The sequence below is a fragment of the Amphiprion ocellaris genome, chromosome 21, assembly GCF_022539595.1.
Source record: "Amphiprion ocellaris isolate individual 3 ecotype Okinawa chromosome 21, ASM2253959v1, whole genome shotgun sequence".
Classification (NCBI taxonomy): Eukaryota; Metazoa; Chordata; class Actinopteri; family Pomacentridae; genus Amphiprion; species Amphiprion ocellaris.
The window spans coordinates 10,919,500-10,946,187 of NC_072786.1; the positions used below are offsets into that span (position 1 = coordinate 10,919,500).

Consider the following 26,688-nt stretch of genomic DNA (forward strand, 5'->3'; position numbering starts at 1 on the left):
TGTCTTCTTTTGTGCATTAATGCGTTTCCTCTCCACCTCTCGGCCGTTTGACATCTCTTGTGTTGCTACCCTGCCTCTCCAAGCTGTTCTCCCCTCCCTCCCTCCCGCCTCCCTTCCCAACTGGCCGCCGAGCCAGATTCCTGCCGGGCCCCGGGGCTCGTTTCCTGTTTGTCCTGGCGCAGGGGGCAACTTGTCCAGAGAGACCAACTGCTTGGTCGCTGCCAGCTGTGAGCACTTGGCACAGCTTGGCATGCGGAGCTGGGTTACACCTCCAGAGACCGAGATCGGGCGCCGACATCCACAGACACGAGTACACACAACACACACACACTCTGCCAGTGCTGCCATCTGCCCTCTACAACTACGGGCCACAAGGTAATGTGATGTAAGATGATAAACGAGCTAGTTTAGCCTGATGTAATCATAAAGTGTGTGTGCCCAGCGCCGGTGCGAGTGTGTGTCTGTGCAGACAGCAATTGGCAATAAAAAAACAGTCCCGTTTGACAACCTTCTGTTGGTTCAGATTAATCACGAGCAAACCCGAGTTGCCTGCCGCCAAAGAAGAGATAGCACCCGATTGGTTTTAATAAGATTTCGCCATCCAAAGCTCACAAGATCAGGAGAAGTGGTGCAGTCATTACTTATAATTTACAGCGGCGGCTTGGGTTAAATCCAATCAATCTAATGACTTACAATTTTTCGTGCTGAATCCAAACATATCGCAATCCACTTTTCACCTCCGGAATGACGCCCAGGTGACACAGGCGACACTTAAAGAATGAGACGTTAGCTGGGTTTCTAATACCTCCAAAGCCTCAAACCTCTGACTCCAATCCTCAGGTTGGCTGTAAAGCAACGAAAAATGGGATTTCTGCTCGGTGGGACGATTAGTGCGACGACAACGTTAGTAATGAGAGCTGAACAACTCCAAGTGGTGGCATTCAAACCGTTTGATAATGAAGAAGAGAATCAACCTGAAAAACCGACTAAATACATGAGGCAAAAACAATGGGAGTGCTGTGAATCCGTAGCTACAGCTAAAGTTAGACAACAATTACAGAATAAAATGAAATGCTTTGTGCTTTTGTTTCAATTTTTTTTACTTTGTAAAGGGCTCTGACAGGAAGTTGGATTTTTTTTCAAGTTCCACGACACACTTAAATAACAAGCTCGACTTTTTGTATATTTTGATCATCTTGGAGTTTCCAACTGAACCCTACAGTTTTAAACTTTAATAAGTAAATCTTTAGTTACATTTCTGCTGTATTAACTTACAATTTACAGCAGCGGTTCAGGTTAAATCAAATGAATCTAATGAGCTATAACTTTTCATGCTGTGTTCAAAATATCTCAATCCACTTTTCACCTTCTCAATGACAACCAAGTAACACAGCCGAAGACTTGACAGTAAAAATGAGAAACACATAAGCCGTGCCTCATTTCTGACACACTGAGAGAAGCCGCTTACAAAAAAAAAAACTGAAATCACAGGAGATGAGAACAGAATTATGCTGGTGTTTGAAACAAGATGCGAAGATGTGAAAATAGAGAGCTGGAGGTGAAGGAAGGTGGAAGGAATTGTGTGTTTGGGGGGTGAGAACAGGTGTAAGTGATATGAGCTGAGGGTGAAAGATGAAGCAATTGTGTTGCTCTTCCTCAATTATTTGATGAAATTATCTTTCTCTCGAAACAAGCATGAATTTTTGCTTTCATGAGACACTCAATACTGCTGCCTAGTTCTGCAAAAAAAACTTGTATGGGAAGTCATCCAGCCGCTTCATTTCATAGAAGTTTTGGTTTTTTACTCACTAAAAGCACTGAACTTCACCCTCACCAATTATAAGGAACGCTTTAGGCCATAAAGTCTACACAATTACTCTAACAATGTTCTCATCTGCTGCTATCTGCACTGTAAGTTGTGTGTCCATACATCAACCGGCGGGCCCCAGAGCTGCTGGCGAGATAATGTTAAGTCCTTCACATCAAATGGAATACAGCTATTAATACCGTATCTGCCTATGTGCAGACGCACAGCGATCCACTCGCCCCGAGGTAAGATGGTGTCTCGTATGAGGAAGCTTAGAGTGTTTAATGTTGAATAAGACATTAACTGTTGCTGCCAGTATCTCCACACACACACACACACACACACACACACACACACACAACAAACCCTTACCCATTGCCACCCCTCGCTTTGGCCTGTGGCGTACAGCACAGATGTGTGTGTAAAACGTGTGAGTCAACATGTGCGCAGCTGGTGACATACTCTACGATTGTGTAACCATGGCAATGCCAGATGAGAGATGCTGCACTGGCTGGGATGAGGTTTGTTTGTGTTGCTGTTTTTCTTCTTTTTTCTTCTTCCCCTCCACAGTGTTCTAATTTCACAGTGATAACATACAAGAGGGGAAGAGGGCACCGGCAATCAATAGCACAAATCATAGCGGGAGGAACAGAACGGTTCCTGCTCGGTTTTATACTGTAATTTATACCCACTGCAAAGGTGTCCACATGACAAGCAATCTGAAAAACATCTTTCACTAAGAAGACTCAGGCAGGTTTGTCAAAACATGGCATCAAAGTGACTCTTTAATCTCCCAGTTTTGGACTGTTTGACATTTGCACAGGGACTAAATTGATTTCTTTATTTAAACGCACACTCCAGCAATTTACACATGAAAATATTACCTCGATTATGTCACCAGAGTCACTTCTTTGCTCCAGTCTTTTTTTTTCCAATCCAGAATCCTGTTACAAATTGGCACATGGAGTTTGAAAGAGGTGGTCATTTAGGAGGCAGACGGGGTCTAATGAAAGATGCTTTCAAGTTGCAGGGCTTTGGAGGGATGACTCATAGCAGCGGCTAAAAGGCAGGATATAGGAGCCTCTGCTGCTTTGATTTTCACCATTCTCTTCTCCTAAAATCGCTCAAGGGCAACATGAAAATCTGCTTTAAGGCATTTAATAAAGTGAAAAAGTCAAAACCAGGTTCCACTTCAAAATAATTGATATGTCCTGCTTTTCAGTTTTATTATTATTGTAAATTATGATTTCAGTTTTGGATGAAAACAAGTACAAATATGAAAACATGACCTGAGCTCTGGAAGCTTTTTCACTACTATCTAACATTGTAAAAAGGAAAAGATGAACTGGAAGATTAGAAGTAGTTTAGCAATACTTTGGTTCAGCAAGACAGATTTGGATGGATGAGACTGATGGAAATTAGATTAGCTTTTATCAGAATGTCACAATAAGTGGTGAAAACAATGGGGAAAAAGTATAGATTTCAGGAACTTATATCCTACAGATAAAATTCTTCTCTTATGTCTCCTATATTTGAAATGTGTGTCACTTTTTTTGTGTTTTAATGCATCGAAAGCTGAGTCTCAGTGTTTTTCATATTATTCTAAATGGAACAAATATGCCCCTAGATGTGTTTTCATACAACTGTGAAGGAAACTTGTGAAATGTTGCGAGAGAAAAAAAAGGGAAATAGGTATGTTTCAATGCTACATGGTGTTGTCGCAAGGTAGCGATATAGGTTACATTACACATTACTGTATTAAAAATAGAATAAAAAGTCGAAGTCATGGGCTAGTAACGAAACCAGTTGTTTGCTAGTCACAAAAACAAAAACATTTTAAAGAAGAAGTGACAAACAAAACAAGTCACCTCGCACATCTACGCCAGAAAAATGAGTTACATTGTTGCTTCACCATTCAGAAACAAACTAAAATGCTAAACTGGCCAAGTTCTATCGATTTTCCATTAACCTTTTTCAATGTAAAATCTCATAATGTACAGGAAAATCTGTTATGGAAAAGCAGCTACTGTATGTAGAGGAAAGTGATGACTACCACTGGTTAGTGTTAAAATCAATCCATCCATTATCTATACACCGTTTGATCCTCATTAGGGTTGTGGGGGGGCTGGAGCCTATCCCAGCTGACTTGGGGCGAAGGCAGAGGACACCATGGACAGGTCACCAGTCTGTCGCAGGGCTTAAAATAAATTGTTTTTATAATTCATGTGTTTGTCTCTGGTTTGTATATTTGATTAGTTGGTTATGTGATGTGTAACACTGGTTGCAATCGATGTACTACCTACATATACACACCTTTAGAAACATTCATATAAAATAACCTACTGCCTGAGAACTCCCTATTCTTTATAGAGCTTATTTCAGTTCACAGAACATAATGTCCTCTTCTATATGTCAGTTGTATTTGTCATGTTTTCTGTAATAAAGAGCGTTTAAAAGCACATATGTGTAGCAGATGAAGTTCCTCTCCTTCATGCAGGCTCCCTCCTTTGTTACAAACACATATAAACATTTTGTAATCACACCAAACGTCCGAGCCATTGGCAGCGTAGTAAATCTGCCTGCTTAATGTGCAAGACACATTTGGGAACTGAAGGAAAGTTTCCTGAGATGTAAGTGAAGGATCAGTCCATTAAGTCATTAGTGTGTGTAATCTGCGAGCTTAAGAAAAAACACATTAGGGGAGCAGTAATAAGCAGACGTTATGAATGACAGCAGTTAAAAACACAGGCGGCAGGAATGAAAACAGACACCTGAAGACACAGAACTGCGCTGATGTGCACATAAATGTTCATGCAGATGCATAAGAGTCCAGATTCTTTGTGCAAGAGTGCGTTTGTATCAAAAGGGCCCGGATATCTGTGTCTGTGCATGTGTTTTCATACGTCTGTGCACATGGCCATGATGCAACCCAAAACACGACCAGCACAGCAGCGCGGTAAGATGACTGTTTCAATTGCCTCCAATTGCATCAGGTCAAGCGGAACGCGTCTCGCTGGTGACAGAATGATAAAACAGATTTTTTTTTTCCTTCTTCTTCTTCTTTTTCCCCAATCACATGGCTGACACGAGAAATAGAGACTCGGAGAGATCTGAAGGAGAGCTTCAATTTATGGCTTTTTATAGTCAAGTAATTAAGTTAATCTAAAAATATTCAATAACCCCTGCGATTATTCACAGAAGATAAATCATTTTTTGACAGAACTATTTCTCTGGATCATTTAGGAGCTCTATTGCTTTTTATCTGGAGCGATGCGAGAATCTGTGGTAATACGGGGAAATAAGATCAGGCCGGATGCAGATGAAAGCACAGTGATTGATTTTCAGCTTTATATATGCTATTGTCAAACAATGACAATGGTCTGTCTGATTGCACGGGTCATTTCCGCACCTTCGGCCAAAAACATACAATGAAAAACAACAACTGTGTTTGTAAATGGTTTCACATAGCTTCATGATCAACTCCAGGACATTCTTCATTTAACAGCATATTACATTTTTATAATTATATTTCCTTTTCCCACCTGATACACAATTTCTTGCTTGAGAGAATGAGCATTTCTGTCCTGTTCTCGGTCACATAGTTTGATTTTAAGGAAACAACAGCACAAGGACCAGTCAAATAAATTGTTTTTAAATGGCTAAAATACTCCCAGCAGTTCTGCAGCCTCTGGGCTGAAATCTTATTCGACTCCAATCGTGTTTGTAAAACAAAATAAAGAAAAAAAGGACACAGATTCAATCAAGCATGAAACCTGGCTTTTCATACTAGGCCTGCAACAATTAACTGATTGTAATAATACGATTTTAATAATCGGAGCATTGGTTTGAATCACTTTTAGGAGAAAAAAAAGGGCAAATTCCTTCTAAATCCAGCTTCAAAAAATTGGATATTTATTATACTACCTGGTTTCTTTCCTCCTCTATGAGACTCAAAAGAATATATTTGGGTTGTGAGTAAAACAAGACATTTGAGGACAATCTTGAACTGTTCAAAACACCGACTGACATTGTTCACCACATTATTACACTTAATAAACCCAGCAACTAATTAATTAATCAAATGAATAATTGACAGAATTTTATGTAGAATAGAATACAAACGCTACATTATTTTAAAAATAAAAGAAGGACACAGGGCCTCACAGAATTAATTATATTTTACAGATATTACTGTTAATACAAAAAGAGAAATATCATAAAATGCAAAGGGTACTAACTTGCTTCACCTTTGTACACGTGCTTTAGTAAAAACGTTTTTCAACTTGCTTTTCAAACTACATCAAATTGGGAGTATCTCAGGTCAGGTAAGCTGGTCCAAATTTTACCACACTTGCACTGAAAGGATTTTGGCTACATGTACTATTCTTCCTGTGCTGGTGTCTAGCATACTAAAACATCTGTAAACAAGTGTTTGGCTGCTAAAAGGTGGACACGAAACAAGACAACAGGACAAACTGACAAAAGACAAGTAAGACACAAGACTATTTATAGTCAAAACCAATGAGTGAGACATGACAGATGAAACTAATGGGGGCGATCAAAAAAGGAGGGAAAACAGACAAAGGGAAAAAATAAAACAGCTAGTGAGAGACTAGGGCAAGGATCTTTTCAAAATAAGACAGGAAAGAAACTGAACACAACCTAAGAGCATGACACACATGTTAACATTGAGGTGTTACTTTTAAGAAAAATTGTTGAATTGCGAATTTCAGATTTCTATTCTAGGGGAAAGCAAACAACAACTGTTCTTCCCATGCATGCTTTGACTCGAAACTTGAAAATGGAAATCCATATGTGGCGGTCAATGTTGCATTTGTGCCAGGCCACCAAATATAAATGAATGTATGGAAAAGGCCGATCTCTTACCATCAGACTCTTCTTTAAAATAGTTTTGGTAACTACAAAAATTGAAGACACTGCCCAACTCTGAAGCCTATATCGGGCAATAGGAATAAAGCATCCTTAACAGGTTATCCACAAGGCCTAACTACTTGAAAAAGTGCAAAAAGAAGAATATCTAAAAAGCTACTGAACATTGTGTTGACACTGAAACAATTCAAAGACATGTAATAAATACAACCTATATCTTAAGGGTCACTCTTATGTCATATTAGAAGCCAACAACTGTATAAACGCACAAGCCCAACTTTAAATTTGGATTAAACTAGTGATATGAGGATAACGTGCAACCTCTTTAAGGGTATAAAATAAATCTAAAGTGGCAAATATGAAATGTCTGACAGAAAAGAATGCATTTAAGAGGACTCAAAGACAGACATTTATACAGAGAAACTTGGAGCTAGACAGAGACGGAGGGTCAAAACCACATGCCTGATTCAATTTCTGCCAGTCTAAATGCTATTACTTAACCCCAGAAAACATGGTGATTGCATTTTAAACCAAACGGAGGAGGGGATACTGAGGCAGCGCCACAGCACACAGAGAGACGGCGTCAAAGAAAATTGAAGCACAAATCTCAGACTGTCTGGGGGAAAATAATGCCTACATGGAGTCAATAATCTCAGTGAATGATTAAAGCAGGAGAAATTAGAGAAAGCAAAAGTAGATAAGGAACAAAGTGGAAAAGACGGTGTTCCTGCTGGATGTCAGCAGCTGTGCTCGGGCAATCAGTAAGCAGCTCATTAGAGCTAATAACAGACGCTAATCAGAGGGAGACTTAGAATAGAAGACTCGACCAACAGCGGCCAAACCATGGGGAGAGAGAAGCCGATATTAGTTAGCAGCCCACTGGCCAAGATCCACACCACAGTTTGCTCAATCTATAGACGGACAAACAGGCAGATGGATGGATACAAAGACAGAAGGGAAGGGAGGAGAGTCTTTCTATGATTTAGTGCTTAAAAATGTGTAAATATCAAGTGGCCAAAAGAAGACTTTAGTTGAATTAACAGAAACAATGAGTGCAAATTTGTAGTGGTTAAAATGCTAACAGTGAAAGCAACACGTTTGGAAATAGTTATTCGACCACTGTGTGCATAGTTTTCTGCCTCTTTCTTTGCAGATCTTGGTGAAGACATACTGTGTTCTCTTCTGAAGGTTGTCGTGGATGCTGTATTGCTGATTCCAAGCTGGTTTGAAATGTCTTTCTTACTGTATCCCTCTTTATTAAGCACAAAGATGGCTGTCTTATTATTTTTGCTATTCTATTCTTTTAGGCATTTTCAAGCAATAAAATGAAAGTGTCTTGAGCCATGTTTTCAACCATCTATAGTGTGAATATTGAGCTTCAATGCATCATATACTGTAAACATAATTTACTGTATGCACTGGCTTGTTGTGTAGACATCTGCAAACAAAACAGCAGGCAGTCTAATAATTATTTCTAAAGCTGAATATGAAGTGTTGAGCAACAGTGGAAAAGCTGCCAAACTAATGGATGTATATGTTGCATGTATGTCTATGCATGCAGTGTTCTTGATTTTCTGTACAAAGCAGCAATGAATATCACGGAGGTAACAATCATTATTAAATAAAACAACTCTATGATTATTAGTTTTACAAAGTTCAACACAGACTTGCATCCAGTGGTAGATAACGCACGCACGCACGCACGCACGCACGCACGCACGCACGCACGCACGCACAATGTAAAAAAAAAAAATTTGGGCTGTTTCCTTAAAAATGATGATCAAATAAATTTTCCGTCAATCAACTAATAACTGCATCTCTACATGACAGTGATTTCTGGGCACATAAGAGAAACAAAACTGCTGAAAAATGTGATGCTGGCTAAAACGCAAACAACAAATCCAAGAAGAGACATAAGGGAGAAGGGGAAGGAAAAAGAAAAGACACAAGGCACAACATAATGCTGAAAGGGCCAAAAAGTGAAGTAATCCAAACTGCTGCTTACTGCAAAACAACCTGCCAAAACATATAACCTGCCAACTTTGTATTTCAGGAAGCATCTGACAATGACACTTCAATGTCAGTTTCAGAAAAGAACAACTCTTAATTTGCAGACAAAGTTCCTAGTGTCATTCGGTGTAAGTTTAGTTTGCATCCAATCCAACTAGACTCTTGGCATTTCTCTTCATATATAAGACATCAGCTTCAGTCTGTGTGGGTTTGCATTTGTGGCAGCTCACCTCACCGGCCTGTGTTTGTGTGTGGTGTTAGACCCCTGCAGGCATTTCATCACAGCTGACTGACAATATGCTTCCATCTTCCCAGCTTTATCCCCTGGTGTTGCATCTAGTCGGGCTATCTGCAGTGCTGCAGGTACACCACATACGGTGACAATGCAGAGGATGAGTGTGGACATGTACATCGGAAATGGGCTCCCTGCAACATACTGACTTTCCAATGAGACATCCAGCAGAGGCACTGTACAAATGTCATCAGTAAATACAGCTGAGTGCATAAGTATTTGGACAGAGACACACATTTTCAATGAAATTAATCAAAGAAGGTGCAACTGAAATATGGATGGACTGATATTGTTTTTTATACTGATGTTTATCATTGGTGATTAAGAAAGACCAATATTTGGAACCAAAATACATTAAATGTAATGGTTCACCAGCATGTGATAGCAGAGGATCTGACACTCATAACAAGGCTTTTTCGTCAATAAGGATGACTATAACTAAATATGTAAAATAAAAATGGGGTGATTAAATTAGGACGCTCTCCTCTATTTATATGGATCGACTGAGATTGATCAATTTGTCTCCTGCAGTTGTTCTTCTCTATTTTCTGAGTCTTTCAATATTTTATCACTTTTATTGCCTACCAAGGTCCATATCTTAAATGATTCTTAATTTCTGCTTTAGGTTAATAGATGTTCATGGGAACTTTCTACAGTCTAGAGAAGTGTTGATGCAAGTGAACGAGGCCATTATCAGGCATAAAAAAGCAAGACAGAAAAAGCAGTAATTTCACACAAGGCCAAATCAACAACCTGATATGTTCTTTAAAGGAAGGACCACAATTGCGAGCTCAGCAACAAACAGCAAAACGGTTGGAAGGCCTCAGAGGAGAACTTAAGTGGATGACTGAAGAACTCTTTCAATGTTGAGGAAAAAAAACCCTCTTCACGAATCAAGAACGCTCTCAAGGAGGTGCGTGTACCACTATCTGCAATCAAGAGATGCCTTCGTCAATGTAAACACAGAGGGTTTACATTGACGAAGGCACTCAAGAACAGAAAGGCCAGCTTAGACTTGTGGGAAAACAATAACAAAAAAATAACTGCCCAGGTGTGAAACAAGATTCTTTGGACAGATGAAACCAAGAAGAACTTGGAGAAAGACATTACGATGGAGGCGGTGTTATGGGATGGGCATGTATGGCTGACAGTGGAACTGAATCACCAGTGTTTATTTATGATCAGACAGAAGCAGCAGGATGAAGTCTGAAGTGTACAGAGCTCTATTTTCTGCTCGGGGTCAGCCACAGGTTGCAGACTGATAGTATAACACTATACTGTACAGACAGATAATAACCCAAGTCGTACTGCGAAAGCAACCTAAGAGCTTTTTGAGGCAAAGAAGTGGAAAGTGTGTTCTCCAACGGCCGAGTCAGTCACCTGAACTCAACCCATCTGAGCTGCTATACACTTAATGTAAAGTAAATGGAGGATGAAGTCCGTCCTCGTGTCCTCCTTCCACAGGAGCCCATGCATACCGAGAACACTTTTCTACTTCTGTAAGGATGACAACATATGTCTACAAATATCTGAAAGTGATTCTGACTAAGAACTAACAACATTTTAGTCAGTGCAAAGAAATAATTTGCAGTTTCTTTTTCAGAGCTGCATTTGAATATGCGGGCAATCATACCAAAAGAGTTTAATTTGGTCATTTGAAGAATTAAGGGGATAAAAGAACAAAATCCGCTTCCAGTATTGTCATTTCTGGCAGTAAAATGTTCAGTCTCGTGCTCGAAGGAGTTACATGTAAAGCAGCGAAATGCTTTTGTTTTTGTTAAAGCTTCTTCATTTAATGAAGACCAAACTGAGTGAGTGAGGGTCCACAAACAAGCAAACAACTGCAGTAAAGGCCTCACAAAGCAGCTTCAGGGAGGAAATTCAGCTTTTGATGACGTCCACAATTTCAAGACTTAAATCAGTAACCATGACTGCAAAGGATCTGCAAACGAGAATTAATAATAATCTGTCGATTTTTATGTTACAGGGTGTCAGACCATGATCGAATTGGTCACATATATGGGTTGAGTATGCAGGTTACAGTTCATGTGGTTGCATTTGAGACAAAAATATTATATTTTTTGATTACAACATTGCATAAATCAAATCAAACTTTACATCAATGAACAACTAGGAAATGCAAATTAAGACAACTATTTGTGAAAATGAATCAAATCATGTGAGATCAGTTAAAAAGTTCATCTGGAGTCCCATGTTGGTTTTCCCATTACTTTTGAGTCAGTAAAAAAAAAAAAAAAAAAAAAAAGAGTGACTGTGTAAAAAGAAGCAGATGTAATTCCAAAACCATTAGTCCATGTTTTCGTTTCAACCCTTGAATAAAACATAAAAGTTTACACTTCAGTCACATCTTGATTGCTTTATTTCAAATCCACTGTGGTACGATACAAAGGAGGAAATTCAAAAGTATCACTGCCTCGCTACTTATGGACGCAACTGTAATCAACAGTATGTTGTCAAATATTGCACTTGTGCTAAATTAGCAACATTACTGGTATAGATAATTTACCAACCCACACCACCTCCAGGAAAGGTGACTCCGCAAACTGTCCACCAAAAGTTCCAAAAATGAGTGAATTTGCTGGAAAGAAGGCATGCTACTACTTAATCTTTCCCTTCTCTCCCATTTCATTCAATTTCTTAAACAGAAATGTAGTCACATTGTAAAGCACGTTTTGTGTGCTTTTCCAAACAATGCTAAATGTCAAAAAAAAAAAAGTGGATGTCCCAAAGCTTTTACTTCTTAAAAGCTGACGAAGAATTGTGTGCATAATTTACAAATGTGCCCTTGGCAGACACCAGTTGCTCCTCATGAGGAGCTAGGAAGGCAAGTACACATTTTTCTGCATTTGTGAAAGCTTAGAGTAGTTTCTTGAGAGAAAATCGTGTATCTGGGGATCTGAAGAGTCTTAAAAATGCTCACAGAGCAGCATCAGGACCTTCATCTTGCAGTCACACAGCTCTTCTCGTTGCTCATTCCTTCCATCCCCTTAATACCCACAAGGACGCATCTCTGAAATCTCTAATTTTATGGATGGCTCTGGTTGGTTAGACACCTTATTTGTCCCTTTACCCCTGTTTGCCCCTTGCTAAGTGATGCGAGTTGGGTTCTGTAAATGTCTGAGGCTTCTCCAGTAATTCACATCCCATTTGGAGACCAGACTCTGCATCTGGCGCAATAAAGTGCATTCAAATTTTAAAATGTGCTTAACCTAGAACATTTCAGGTCTGTCCTCATCCTTTCTTCCTCAAGGGCCTTCGCTCTCCAAGCACATTATCCTACTTCTACAAGGACGGCAACGTATGTCTACAAAATGATGAGAGTGCATCCGGATTCTAAGTAGTAAGAACATTTTTGTCAGTGCAAAGAAGTAAAGTGCTGTTTCTTTTCTTAAAGTTGCATTTGACTGTATGTGCGATCAAACTGACCGAGTTTAACTGGGTCGTCGGAGAAGTAAAGGAATTAATTTTATGTGAGAACATTCCATTCAAGCATGTCAAAAAAATGTGAAGTCTCATATCAAAGTAGTTACAATTAATGCAGCAAAAAATGATTACTGAACAAGGACCCTGTTATTCAAGAGAAAGCAAACCTTCCATTACATCCACTCTATTTAAACCTGCACCAACTTTAAAGCAGACATGGCTAAATCGCTTGTCTATACATTTTTATTCAATTATCCTTCAGTTGGAGTCCTTTTAATGTGCATCCGACCAATGCAAGTTCTAATGTACTCTCTTGGTGTCTTACTTTGCCTTCCACCTAATCTTTACAGTGAAAATCATCCACTTTCTTCACCTACTACTTGCTATCTTGCAAAGGACAGGCAATATGTAGCGACTTCTGGAGCTTATTCACTGAAAACAGCTGGAAATGACACAAACTACAGCAACAAACATTAAGAATGTGGGCCCAAAGACCAAAACGATGAGTTTAGGGCTGTCGCAATTAATCAGTGTGATAAACAATGTCGCCAAAAGTTGCTGAAGTTCATTGTTCATGTTTTCCTTCAGTAGCCCAACAGAACTGCTGTGTTAAAACTTTTTGGCTTCAGTTATTGGTCGGCTGCACTTAGCACCACAGTTTTAGGAAATGGTGGCTGCAGCAGAGTCAGTGTGAAAGTTGCCAACGACCCAAAGCTTCAAAACTGATGGGAGTTTGCATCAACACCTAAAAAGAAAACACACAGGAGCTATTTGGAATGGAGGCACTTCAGATGCATTTGTTCCTCTTCTGCTCTCTGTGCTCACACATATCTTTTAATAAAGCTGAATTCCAAACAAAGCTGTTTCCATTTACATATCTTTCAGTTTCTGTTGTCAGACAACAGAACAAGTTTGTAATACAGACTGAAACTTGGCCCTAGAATGATTACAAAATAATTACAACTGTGTCCATGTTGGACTTTGTTAAAGAAATAGTGAACTTTTTATTTGTTAAGGCATTCAATAAAAACTTACATTTCTTTGAGTACTCGACTGACTTAAATGGAATTCCCACTGTTGTATTTTTTTATGTTGGGATTGACAGTTCAAGGCACATTTTTGTATATAAACCTTTGTTTACATTTTGTACTCTACTGCAATGACATACAGATATAAAGATAAATGACATAAAATTAACTTAAATTTAATGGTTATTTAGTTTTTTTGATGAAAAATTAATGATTTGAATAAATCTGCTAATTGTGAAACTAGTCAGTAGATTATTTGATAGAAAAAAAATTATCAATGTCTAGCCTAAATTAATTTAAAAAAGACATAAACATTACACAGTTGTTTCATGCACTGTTACCATAGAAATATTTATTATAGCAGCGGTATCGTTCAGCTATGACGGTTACTTTTTTATTTGTAAACTGTTTTCTTACATGTTGTAATTCAGAATTTTTTTATTTCTTTTTTTACGTTTAAATCTCCTGCACCCATGAGGATATTTTTGTTGTGAAGGACCTTAGTGTAACATTTTTAAAAATGAAATCTAAATATTAAAAAGAAAATTACATTGGAAATCATATTTCACTGTCAAAGCGCCTACAGCCGACAGACTTGGACAAAACTTGGACAAACTGATTTAATCGGACTTGAATTCAGAACATTAGACATACTGCTTTCATACCTTGGTGAACTTAAGTCTCAGGACAGAGCTCATTGCTGAATCCATCATGTAATCCCAGCAACAGAAAAAGCTGTTGCTAGGATTACATTAGCCACTTCCTGCCCACTATGACGAGCTTCAAAGCGGAGGCTAGCAATCAGGTACATCAGACCATTCATCTCTTAGCTCAGAGGAGGAAAGACCGACTGCTTTCTGACAGCATGGGGCACTTTCTAAGTCAGTCATTTTTCCCTTTTTGAAAACCTTGTTTTCTTGCTCTGTTGTTTCTATGTCTTCCTTCATGCCCTCACTCTTTCTTAAGTCAGCCAAAAGACACTCCGGCTGCTGTTATTTTCTACTACTTTGTCTCCATTCGGCCTCTCTTTTCACTCACGGTCGTCAAACGCTCACCTCTCTTGATTCTCATGCCACACCTTCTTCCTTGCTTCTCTTGTTGCTTCCTTGATCTCATTTTTCTTCAGAACAGATCCAGCCTTGGATACTGGCATGGAGATTACATTATGGATCCACCAGTCAATCAATAGCCTCTCCACATTAAAACAAGACTGGTCTTGCACTTTGCCCTGTCACGGCCCATCCTGGCCTTAATTAGATGACTTTTATTGTCAGCTAATGGGAGAGGCACTTCCCTGTGGAAGACGAAAGCAAAGTAATGCTTCACAGCTTGAGTAGAAGAAACGACGGACTCCCCAAGATCAATTTCTTCTTTGACAGGAGGGAGGCCTGCTCGATTGCTTAAAAGTCCAAGTGGATGCACAACAACTTTTGTGTTATTCTATCTTCATCATCAATGATATACCAATGGGAACTTTTCAATTTGGATTAACAGTCGGGTGTTAATGAAAGCTGGAAACAAGACGAAAAAGTGAAGGAGTGCAACTAAGATGGAGCAGCTATGAAGTCAAGCCACCATTCCACATTGCATCATCAAAAGGTAAATGGAGTGTATGGCAGCTGAACAAGCACTGCAGTTCCAGACCAAGGCTGTTACGCAACTTGAAAAAATCCAGACAAACAAAGCGAGAGGAGCTAAACCGAAAAACAAAGCGACACTAACAAAGTGACAGATCAGAGTAGTTGAACAAAAGTGGGAGGCAAGTAAACCAAGTCAGCCAAGCAAATAAAAGTGGGGGAATCTTATGGGAAGCAAAAGGTGCGATCTGATATTTTTTTCAACCCATTCTACCCCATTTCTAGTTGTTTTGGGGGTGTAGCCCACAGAAGCAACCCTAGAGGTGGCACCACAAAGACTTCAATCAAAGACGAATCTCGAAAGCTGGACAGAGAATGGCCAAGAAATAAAGTCTGAGGCATCATCCAAAAGAACACACAGAAACGACTTGTTTACAGAACAGATTAAGCAGCTGCAAACAGGTCAAAGTCTTAATCATGTTCCCATCAGTGAACTGGCTCACGTTCACAGATACTGGCTGTCACTCAAACCTTCTCAAGGCTTGAAATCGCTCAGACACAACAAACACATTTGGAGCAAGGATTAGAAAATTAAATCTGATGAACATTTTGAGAGAGCAAACTTGGTATGAGAAAACACTAGAGTTGTTCTCATTTTAGTTTCTAAAGAGGCTTTGACTCCAGGTTTGGCTGTTTTGTAGCTCAATTTAGATCTGCAGGATACCAGCTGATGCTGACCTATAACGGAAGATAATCAGGAACACTTTATTACCTGCTGCACTTTTCATTTTATAGCATTAGGGTGAAAACCAAACAGACAATACTGTGCCACTAAAAGAGACTCGCATAAATGGAGTGCGCATTTGTACATTTACCTCATTTGTAACTACTGAGCCGGTGGTAATTCTACAACCAGGACTTTCAAATTCAAAAATGATGAATGGCTATTCCTGAATATAGCTCCATACTGGACTATGTAAAATAAGATCAATTTTATTGATTGATAATCGAGTAAATGTACCACCTAGAACTTATTTAAAGTGACAAACTGCTTTGGTTCATGGCTTTTGATTACAATCACCGTCTTTCATTCATTTTGGATGCATTAAGGCAGTTGTTTCCAGTACAAAAATGAAAAAAAAACAAGGCTAACATGCTTCCATACTAATTTTAAAGTAAATAATATGGTAGCATTCTGTTACAAGTTTGTTTCTGCTGCCCCAAAGTGGTCAGAAGAACCCGTTATTGCAGGTTTAAAGACTTCTTTTTACCTCAAAGCATATAACAATCAAACTTAAATCTGTGGAAAGCCTTCTGTGACATTATTATGTTAAATTGTGACAATAGTTTCACAGATAATCTTTTAGAAACAGCTTGTAGTTAAGCGCTCCTTCGAACAAGTGTCCCTGCTGTTGGGAAACCGTCTGGCAGCAGATTACTACTGCAATATGTTATAATAACAAATGACATAAACTATCAGATTGAATTGATTTAACTGGATTATTGGCAAGACAGTGTTTTCACTTAATAAGCTTTTGTCCCTTAACTTTGACTGATTAGTCTCTGACCTTTTCCCTTTTTCTTATTATTCAGAAAAAAGTGAATAAAGTAGGAGAGATTATTATCTGTGAGTCTGACCTATAAACAGCTGTTAATGTGAATAATTTAATTATACACAGTTGTGATTGAGAATCAAGTAGGTTAATTGTTATTATTTTACTGACATATTTGTACAAGTAAATGTGACTCAAACAATTGTCATATAAGAGTTCAGTGTAATTTCTATAATTTAAATGTAAAAATGATCAGTTACATGTAAAAAGATAATTTGTCACATCTTCAAATCCATAAATTTAGAACCAGGTTTCCAGATTTGGTGATAATGATTGGGATTTCATATTTAAACTTCTAACATCTAGGATCTGATGTTCTCTCTGTTATTGAAGTATTTGGTGTCATCATGCCAAGACCTAAAGAGATCTCTAAGGCCTTTAGAAGAAAAGTTGTGGACAAATCACTCCACTGTAAGAAAAATCTTCTATCAGTGGCACAGATCCAAATGTCTGCCAAATTGTTTCAAATCTGTAAATTCAGCCTAAGAGCAGCTTGTCTGATGCAAAGGAAAGTCTCTAAGAATCACACAATTTCACCTTTGCATGTAACTCTTCAGTTGCTGGTGTCAAAGTGCTGCATCTACAGTCATAAATCTGTGGATGTTCTCAGTCATCCAGTGCATCTACAGTCAAACAGAGGTCACACACGTCTGACCTGCATGAGAGGCCTGTGAGGAAAAAAAGTCTTTACTGTCCAAAAGGAACATTAGAGTAAAGCTACAGTTTGCTGGGGAACATACAGGCAAAGACCAGGCATTCTGGAATACAGACAAGTCAAAGATTGAGTCGTTTGGCCTCAGTAACAGTAGACACGTTTGGCCAGAAGAAGAGGAAGAAACTCACACAAGCTGTGAAGCATGGTGGTGGAAATGTTATAGTTTGGGTCTGCTTCGCTGCCTCAGGACCTGAGCAGCTTCAGTCATTGATTCAACTCTGAATTCTGCATCATATCAAAGCGTGCTTGAAGAAAATGTGAGGCCATCTGTCCGAAAGCTGAAGTTAAACCAGAAGTGGACCTTTGAACGGGATAATGATCTAAAACAGTCAAGCAAATCCACCAAGGAATGACTGAAAAGGATGAAATGGAGGATTATGGAATGGACGAGTCAAAGCCCAGATTGGAATCCCATTTTAAACTGGACTGAAAATAGGCAGAACATGCAAGAAAACCCCTCAAACCTTCTTGCAACTGAGGGCATATTGCATGGATGAGTGGTCAAAATTTCTGAAAACTGGTGGACACTTTTGCAAAACACCTACAAGAAGTTATTTCTTCTGAATGTGGCAAATATTAGCTTCTGTAGCCAAATCTGTAGTTACGTTTCTGCAGAAAAATACTACATATATTGAGATTGCAGCTGAACATATGATTGATGAAGCTAATTTTGATTGTGTTATCTGCAAGTTTCAAATAAAGCAATTGGAATGTATTTGTTTGTTTTTTTTGTGAGTGTGTGTGTGGAATGTAGTTTATTTAATAAATCTTAATGAAATTAATTACCACTTCAGAGAAAAACACCCTGATTTCATCATGCATTCATGAGCTCACTTGCAAATCAAAGAAGGAAAGAAAGAGCGAGGGAGGGAAGGAGGGAGGGGGGGGTGCAACACAGAAGAAAAAAGAGAAGACGGCAAGAAAAGACGAGAGACAGCCAGAGAGTGCAAGAGAGCACGACAGCATGAGAGTGCATATCACACTTTCTGGCCCTTCACAAAGGAGCAGAATTAGGGCCACTTCATAAAAGAGCCAAACCTCTTTCTGACTTGGCTCTTTCTCCCCCTGCATCAGAAAACAGGAGCACCTAACAAACAACAACACGGCGCATCAACCCATCATGTAAGATGCCAGCCCAGGCACGTTTGAAGGTTTGTTGGCTGTGTATGTTATTCAAGGCTCATCAGCGCATGGAGATACCGGGGAACAAAGCAAGGGGTGATGCTTTGAAGATCTGACAAGAGTCTGACTCGCACGCTGAGAAAGGCAAAGAGAGAGGAGACACAAATGCAGAGGGAGGTGGGGAGGGAAGAGGAATAAAGAAGGAGGAAAAAATGGCAGCGAAGGAAAAAGGTAAAGGCAGCAAGACGCAGGAGAATATCCTAATGAAGAATAGTGGAGAAAGTGAAGGACAGGAGAGAACAAGTGGAAAATAAGAGTCAAGATTTTAGGGATCTTGGGGATTTGACTTTGTTTCTTTTGTTTTTGTTCTTTAGAGACGATACCGATGTTGATTATGGGTAATCAGGAAACACTGAAAACCAATATTTGGAAAATCTGAATGATTGTTTTAGATCTCTTTTGAAAAAATTGCTGTCTAAGAGTATATCCAAGGGATCGACTGATATGGGTTTTCCACATGGGCCGATACTGGTGTCAATTATTGGGAATTGAGAAAGGCCAATAATCGACATTTGGAAGCGGTATATATTAAATGTAATGTTTTAACAGCATGTGATCGCAGAGAACCTGTCATTCATAAGTAAGCCTCTTCATCAATAAGGGTGACTACAACTGAATATGTAAAATAGAAACAGTTCTTTGACAAATAGTTAGTGGCACTCTCCATTTGGGCACCATTTAAAAAAAACCAAAAAAACAAGACAGAACAAAATAATGTAATTAAAAGAGCCACAGTCACGTTTCAAATTAATTAAAGACGTGAAAAATTTGATCAAAATCTGCCATTCTGGCTGGATTCAAATACCGTATTATAACTCTATATTAGGGATCGACTGATATGGGGCCGATACCGATGCTGATTATTGGTAATTGAGAAAGGCTGGCAACTAATATTCAGAACCAATTTCATTAAATAGAATGTTTTAACAGCATGTGATAGCAGAGAACCTATCATTCATAACTAGGCTTCTCCATTAATAAGGGTGACTAAAACTGAAAATGTAAAATAGGAAAAGGAGTTGTTAAATTAGTACGCTCTCCTCTGTTTATGTGAGATCCCTGAGATTTATCATCTGCAGTTACATCTCCTGTTCCTCTATTTTCTTAGTATTTCACAGTCAGTTTTATCCCTTTCATTGCCCACTAAGGTTCGTATCTTAAGTCATTATTAATTACTGTTCTCCAGATTATGCTTCGGGTTAATCTGTGACTGCCTTCTAACTTAGCCGCTAGCTGTAGCCTTAGCCAGTGTGAGAGAAGTTAATTTCTAGGTTTGAGGCAACAGCTTGTGTTTCTTGTGCAGTTTTTAATGCTTGAGAGACATTTCTGAGACCACAGAGTAACAAATGACAGAGAAAAGAGACTGCATTTAATTTCAGAAAAATATCAGCCACGATAATGAACCGGGTCTATAATCGGTCTATCCCTATCGATTTACACATCATTATGAGCACAATTAGATGGGTAACATATAAAAATTCTTTATTAATGTTGTGAAAGTTTAATGATTGCAAAATACTTTCTTTAACAACCTGTTTTGTAAATGAAGGTCTTGAGGTCTCGCTGGACCTAATACCAAACTTTTGTAAGAGGATTCTCAATTTATGCTCATTTCATTCTGGAGTTTATACAATTTTTTTAAGCTTCTAATATAACAGTCAAGCAATAAATATTTCCTAAATGAAGGTTTCCCAGAGACTTCATCTTCAGAGTCATTGTGACGCCCTACAGTAGTTCTCAATACTGCTACTTTGTACTGCATTACACCAAAGGAAGTTTAAGCAAGTGGAGCTGAGACTTGCATTAAAAGCAGATAAAATGCCTTAAACAAAGTCTCATTAGCTCTGAGTAGAGTGCTGTGTGCCCAAAGTCGTACAGAGAAGCTCAGCAGTCATCGGGTCCAACCTCTTGCGTGCTCCCCAGCACTTAACTTGTGGATCCTAATTGTATTTGCGTGACCACAGTGGGTCCAGGGTGTGGGAGTTACTCCTCAGAGCATTGCGGTTTCCACTTAGCAGCTCTATTTTGAAAGGCTTCAAAGAGAGCTTGCTGGGCCGAAACACTGCACAGAGAAATTAAACACACACTGTATGTACATATATGGGACGCACAGAGAAGCGTGATAATACAGAAGAAGCTTGCAGCGTCGCAGCGGCAGCATGGGGTCTAAATTTCTCTATGAAGATGTTTTGATTGTGCTGATTAGAAACAAAACTCAAAGGAAAGGACGGCGCTGCAGCAAAAATGCTTATGAAGAATTACCGATTGTTTTCAGAATGCGGGAAAAACCCTCAAAACTCGCAGCAGGTGGTTACAAGGACGTTCAGGCTGTTTTTCTCTACAAACCTGATTCAAGGGATCTTTGATTTATTAATTTTTGTTTTTTTTGCTTGTGTTCTGTGAAGTTGATGTGCACACAAAAACAGAAATACACAGAAATATATACATTGATCATCTTCTAAAAATGGAAAGTTTTACTGGGAAATTTTGTGTTCTGGCATTTATATGGATGATTGACAAGTATCTACTACTACATCCATCATGGCTCTAAAATTGCTCAAATATGGCTCGAGGAACACGACAAAGAGCTGAAAGCGATGGGCCGGCCTCCTAACTCATTCAATCCCAATCTGATCTAGCATTATGGAGACACACTGGAACAAGCTACAGCTGCATGACAGGGTTATTCCACCTCAAATCATCAAATTCTGAAAGGTTCATGCCTGACCATCTCATATTTGTCAGATTGTTTTTTCTATGTGTTCCTATTAAGTAAAAGCTGTAACATATATTTGGTCACAGCTGTTGTAACTTTTGGAGTAAAAAATTTACAGAGGGGATTTTTGCGGAAATCTGTGGAGCGAAATTCAGCCTCCTAGAGTGAAAAATAAAGATTATACAGTTGGTGGAATATTGGAGTATTAAGGAGAATTGAGGCGGAATAACACGTATTGCAACAACTGACATTTTGATATTTTGTTTTTATGATATTTTATATTCCAATATGAAGAAATACAAGGATTTTCCAAAAATCACTCAAAAAGCTCTATTTGAACAGAAATTATCACTAAAATAATTTGGGTGATTTTGTAGGCAAAGAAAATAGAAAATAGCTTTGAAAAATGCTGTTAAAAGCCATTTGGAGCCTTTTTCATATGTTGCAAGGCTGGCAAATGCAACAAAAAGATATTTTTTTGCTTTGGATTGTTTTCAGATCTGGCTTTGTAGTGCTGATTTCATACGGTTAAAACGAAACGTGTTTCCTGATGTCGAGGCAAAAATTGCTAGATAGACCACCTGCTTTTGGTCAACACTGTTCTTTCTGGAGCTGAAATAACTCCACACGACTGATGCTGTGTTTGCTTTTTGAAGACAAATTTTCCTGTTCAGGGTTTCTCGCTCATTTTGAAGCACACGTGGAGCCCACATGTCAACAAACTGTGTCTTGTGAAAGAAATTTGAAACACAATTCACAGCATCTCCAAGAAACCTTACATCAGACGATGTCTCTTGTAGATTAGTCATGAAAAATGAGAATTCTGTGAGTTTTCTTTTTGTACCAAGGAGCAGAAAAGGCACCACAGGGCAGCTAAACAATATTAGGTGGTTTAAATGTTGTGACTCGTTCTACTTCTGGCAGGTCATGTTTTCTAACGAGTTCAAACACAATTAAAATGATTAAATGCACATCCCGTGCTATATTGACAATCTTCATTTCTCTTCCAGTCTGTTCATGCTTTGTTTCCGAAGGAGCGCATTTGCACTGTCAGAAGATTTAATTGTCAGATTGAAACAACACATTCATCTGGCTAAATGTGGCGCAACGTAAAAGGAGGAAACACTCAGACGCCTACAAATGCCATTCACACTCACTCACATACGTACACAAACACAATCCAATCATAAGCGCAAACGTCAATTCCTTCGAAAGATGGAGCCTAAAAGCACATTCAAACACAAACCGAGACTGAGGTGTGCGTCTAAATGAAAGCCGGACAGACCGAGAGAAGAAAAGCGAGAGGAAAAGAGAGCACAGCACCGCAGGAGAACGCTCAATGGCCGGAGAGTTGTGAAAAGAGAGGATGTCTCGAGGGGTCCCGGGGTTGATTTCCTGCGACCCGTGGTGGTGAACCGGCAAGTAAACCCAGCCACAAAGGTGCCACTCTGCACTGTGTGGAGCAGCACTTTCAGCAGACATGACTGCTCCTCACGTCAAAAGCACATCGCACAAAAGATTAGGGAGTTTTTAAAAGCGAGAGTGAAAAGGAGTGAGAAAAAAGAGAGAGCGAGAAGGATGCTACTCACCAATGTACTCAAAGACGTATACGACAAAGAACGGCGTGACCAGGTCATTGATGCCCTGCACGTAGCCGCTGGCTGGATGGCGGATGGCCCAGATAAACAGGATTCGCTCGAAAATCTTGCAAACATACAAAGTCACAGTGTCAGACAGTAGGGAAAAAACAACACTCAGACTGCACAAAATCTCTACAGCATTTTTCATTTTAAGAATCGACCCTCTAGTGATATTTGACACTAATAATGAAGCATATTCAACAGTTATTCTGTCACAGCCCTCTACGTGTCATAATGGGAGACATCACGCTGGTTAGAATTGCAGGTTTCGATCATAAAAGTGCACATTTCAGAAAGCAGGTGAATTGTGGAAAAAGCAGTGGGAGGAATCTGAATGATTTCAGGCATGCTGGAAGGAAAGAGCTGAATGGGCACCTGCTAAGCTCTGGGCGTCTGGCAGCAGCACTGCACATGTGGATGTGAATTTTTAACGTAAAGGTAATTTAATTGTAATCATTTGACTCATTCCCCATTAGCCGATCATGGAAATGCACACAAAGGAGAGCAACAATGTATAGACAAATATAATCATGAAAAAGATGGCAAGGGAGGGAGAATGAATTAAACATTGTAGGATTTACCTTTTTTTTAAACTGACCTCAAAATACACAGAAAATATGTTTGGATGTTTACAAGAAAACTTTCTACAATGTAGCTTTAATGGTATAGATTAACTTTCCTCCAGACCTTGAGACTGGTGCTGACTTTTAACAAATAAATGAATCAAAAAACAGTTACTTAAAGATTCTATACACCTTGAGTTAAATGTAAGCAGGGTTTTCACTCCTACTGAAGGGCAGGTTTTCCTTAGGTCTAGTGTTGCACATTAAAATGCATGTTTATTGAGCATAAACATGTTTTCAGGAGAGGATAAACATACATGATTAGAGCTAAAGAACGTGAATGTCGTAAACATCTGGCGTTAAGAGATGCGACAGAGAAACTGGCTGGAGCATAGCGTTTTATTATGAAAAACCATCAGAAAGATACATTTGTGTAGGCAGTAGTTGTATACTTTATGGGTTCAGGGATTGTCGGTCCTACCAACATTAGGAAAAGAATGTTAACTACATATTATACATATTTTACTACTTGAACTTTTATGGTGTCTCTACACTCACCTCCTATTTGCTCTGTGTAAACACTGTCTGCAGTCCAATCGAAAAGTCCTTGAATTTTTGTCAAGAAACCACAGGTTGCAGTTGTGTCACCAATGACTCCACATTTGTAGAAAAGCATTTTTTGGCTTTTAAAGATTCCATTTTTGAGCAAATTTTTAAATAAGACAGAATAAATTCAGTTTGATGAGATATGGAAAGTAGCTCAGGGACCATCAGAAAGACCAAAATTCAACAGTTCTTCCTGTTTTTCCAGTTTCCAGCTCTGACAAATGGGGTAATTTTGGCTCTCCTAACACACTTCATTCCTTTGGGGTTCAGAGAGTTTTAAAAAAATGAGAAATGATTGACAGCTACATTGTTCAAGACTGTGAACTAAGACCTAGTATAATTTATATGTATGACCTGAACTTTCAGCCAGTTTTAAGCCAGTGAAATGGCACAACTTTGTGAAAAGAAAGGTCCAATAAAAAGTAGAAGTTGACAAGCTAGCAAGTGTTTTCAGTCTGAGCCTTTCTGAATTAATCAGCAATAAATGTGTTTGATCAGCTCAGTTTAACCAACACGAGATTTCGAAGGTTCTAATAATGTGTTTTACTGTCACAGAGGAAATTGGTCACATTGTTTTCCAAAACAATTTCAGTCAAAGTCTGAGTTTCAGGCATGTTTTTTGTATTAATTTATTTTTTTGTGTGTGCAATAGCCAGTTTTACTCCACTGCAACCCTCCCTGTAGTTGAAATCTAATATTTAAATGTAAAATTTTTAGTTAACATAATAATTGTCGCCTAATGAACTGTTTATATTTTTTAAAAGAATGAAAACAATATTCAAAAAATGCCTGTTGTTATCCAGTTATGTTTGCCTGAGTGAAAAACACTATACAAGATGAACTAAGGATTGTAGACATATTGAAATGGATGAGCGCTGCCTAAATTTGCGTGAAACCATGTTTTTTGCTTTCAGTCATCATTGAAGAACACCCCCCCCCCAGAGTTAGTCTCCTCCTCCATCTCCCTCCTTTCTTTCCCTACTTCTCAACATTCTGTTTTTCAAACACTTCCATCTTTGTTATCGGTGGCTGTTTAATGCTGTCAGCAACAGTGAATTAGATGAGACTTGATGGTGGGTTTGCTTCTCTGCTGCGCAAATGGGATTTTCCCAAAAATACACTCACACCTTCATGCACCACACCCGTCAGCCACTCTCTTACTTGTTTTGGATTTGTCATGTTTCTGTCACTTTCTAAATAGCCTCATATCTCATTGTTTACAGAATACAACACGGCTGTGGTAATGTTATTTTTGTTGAAACCTCGCATTTTTATGCAAAGTAATTCCATCAATGTTAAGACAGTACAGAGACATTGGTGAGACTCTCTTCTGGCTACACTTTTCTCCTGTACCTGCCTCCACACCTCACACCTCCTCTTTCCTTATCAAAGCCGTATCCATCAAACAAGGGATGGTGATAGCAGGGGGAGTGGGTAATGGGACTTTTCTTTTCATGCAACCTCAAAAGCTGACATGCATATTTCACACTGGCAACTCCACACAGAGCCGATTCCAGCGAACGCACACACAGGCGAAGAGGCCCACCTCAGTATGTTTGTGTTCGTGCAAAGGGAGAAAACATAAAGACACAGAGGCATCAAATTCTAACCAAGCAGTGTTTCCTGCAGGTTTAACTGGAGTTCATTCAGTCCTCAAAAGACTAAAAAGTACGCCTCTTGCACATTCTTGTAATAGCGTTAATTTCTAATTCTTCACAGTGCATCTCTAACACCGGATATCAGCTTTTCCTTTGTCTTCAGTGTCCAAAAGCCATGGCTCCATCCCATTAGAGCCCCAGATAAGGGTAATCTCAACTGCTACAAGAAAAGGTGTCAAGTTAAAAAACATTTCATTACACTAAAAAAAGGATAAGCCTATTTCTCACAATAAAAATCAAGTGCTTTATCTCTTAAATATCCAATAAAGTCATCAAACATCGCAATAAACGGATGCTGCTTCGAAGTTACTCATGTGAAAATTACAAAAAAGAACATTTTTCTGATAAATCCTGAAATCTGAAGGCAAATGTGAATGTTTTCTTTTCACATCAGGTAGTTGTAGCTGCTCCTTAAGGCCGTATTGCTCCCTAAAGGAAGTAAAATTCCCACATTTAGACACCACTGCTTAGAAAATCACTGTAGAATTGCTCCAATATGCTTCTATCGCTGAAATGCAACAGACTGTTGACTGCCTTCTACGTTGACTAAATCTCTAGAGCCCTAAGGGGAGAGCGCAGAGACAAACAAATGAATGAAACGAAGCAGAGGTGATTTTCAGGTGGCACCGCAGCAAACATAAGCATATAAAAAAAAAGAGGGGCCCCTTTGGAGATATTGCATCCCGAAAGATATGAGGCTCGTATTGAATATTTCAATACGAGCTTTTATTTTGCACGCAGGATAGGACGGAGGAAAACACGGGAGACGGGGAAAAAATACAAATGTGATGTACAGTAGTAGTGCATATTGTAAGTAAGATGAGGTATCCAGATTTCCTGTGTGCTGCAACTTCCCTTTTTACCTCCAGGTTACAGCCTCAAGTTGCATCCTGCATAAGACAGGGGCAATGGGAGGTGGCGTTGCTTGGGGCGGTGTGTGAATTAAA

General features: G+C 39.0%; 1 protein-coding gene across 3 annotated transcripts in view; it reads right to left on the minus strand.

The window, feature by feature from the left end:
* tbc1d22a (TBC1 domain family, member 22a) overlaps positions 1 to 26,688 on the minus strand; it is a 158,596-nt gene that overhangs the window by 83,277 nt on the left and 48,631 nt on the right. For all 3 annotated transcript variants that reach the window (XM_035955194.2, XM_023285538.3, XM_023285539.3), the window contains one exon: positions 22,864 to 22,978. In XM_035955194.2, the coding sequence (XP_035811087.1) occupies positions 22,864 to 22,978 (115 nt within the window). The remainder of the gene's footprint in view (positions 1 to 22,863; positions 22,979 to 26,688) is intronic.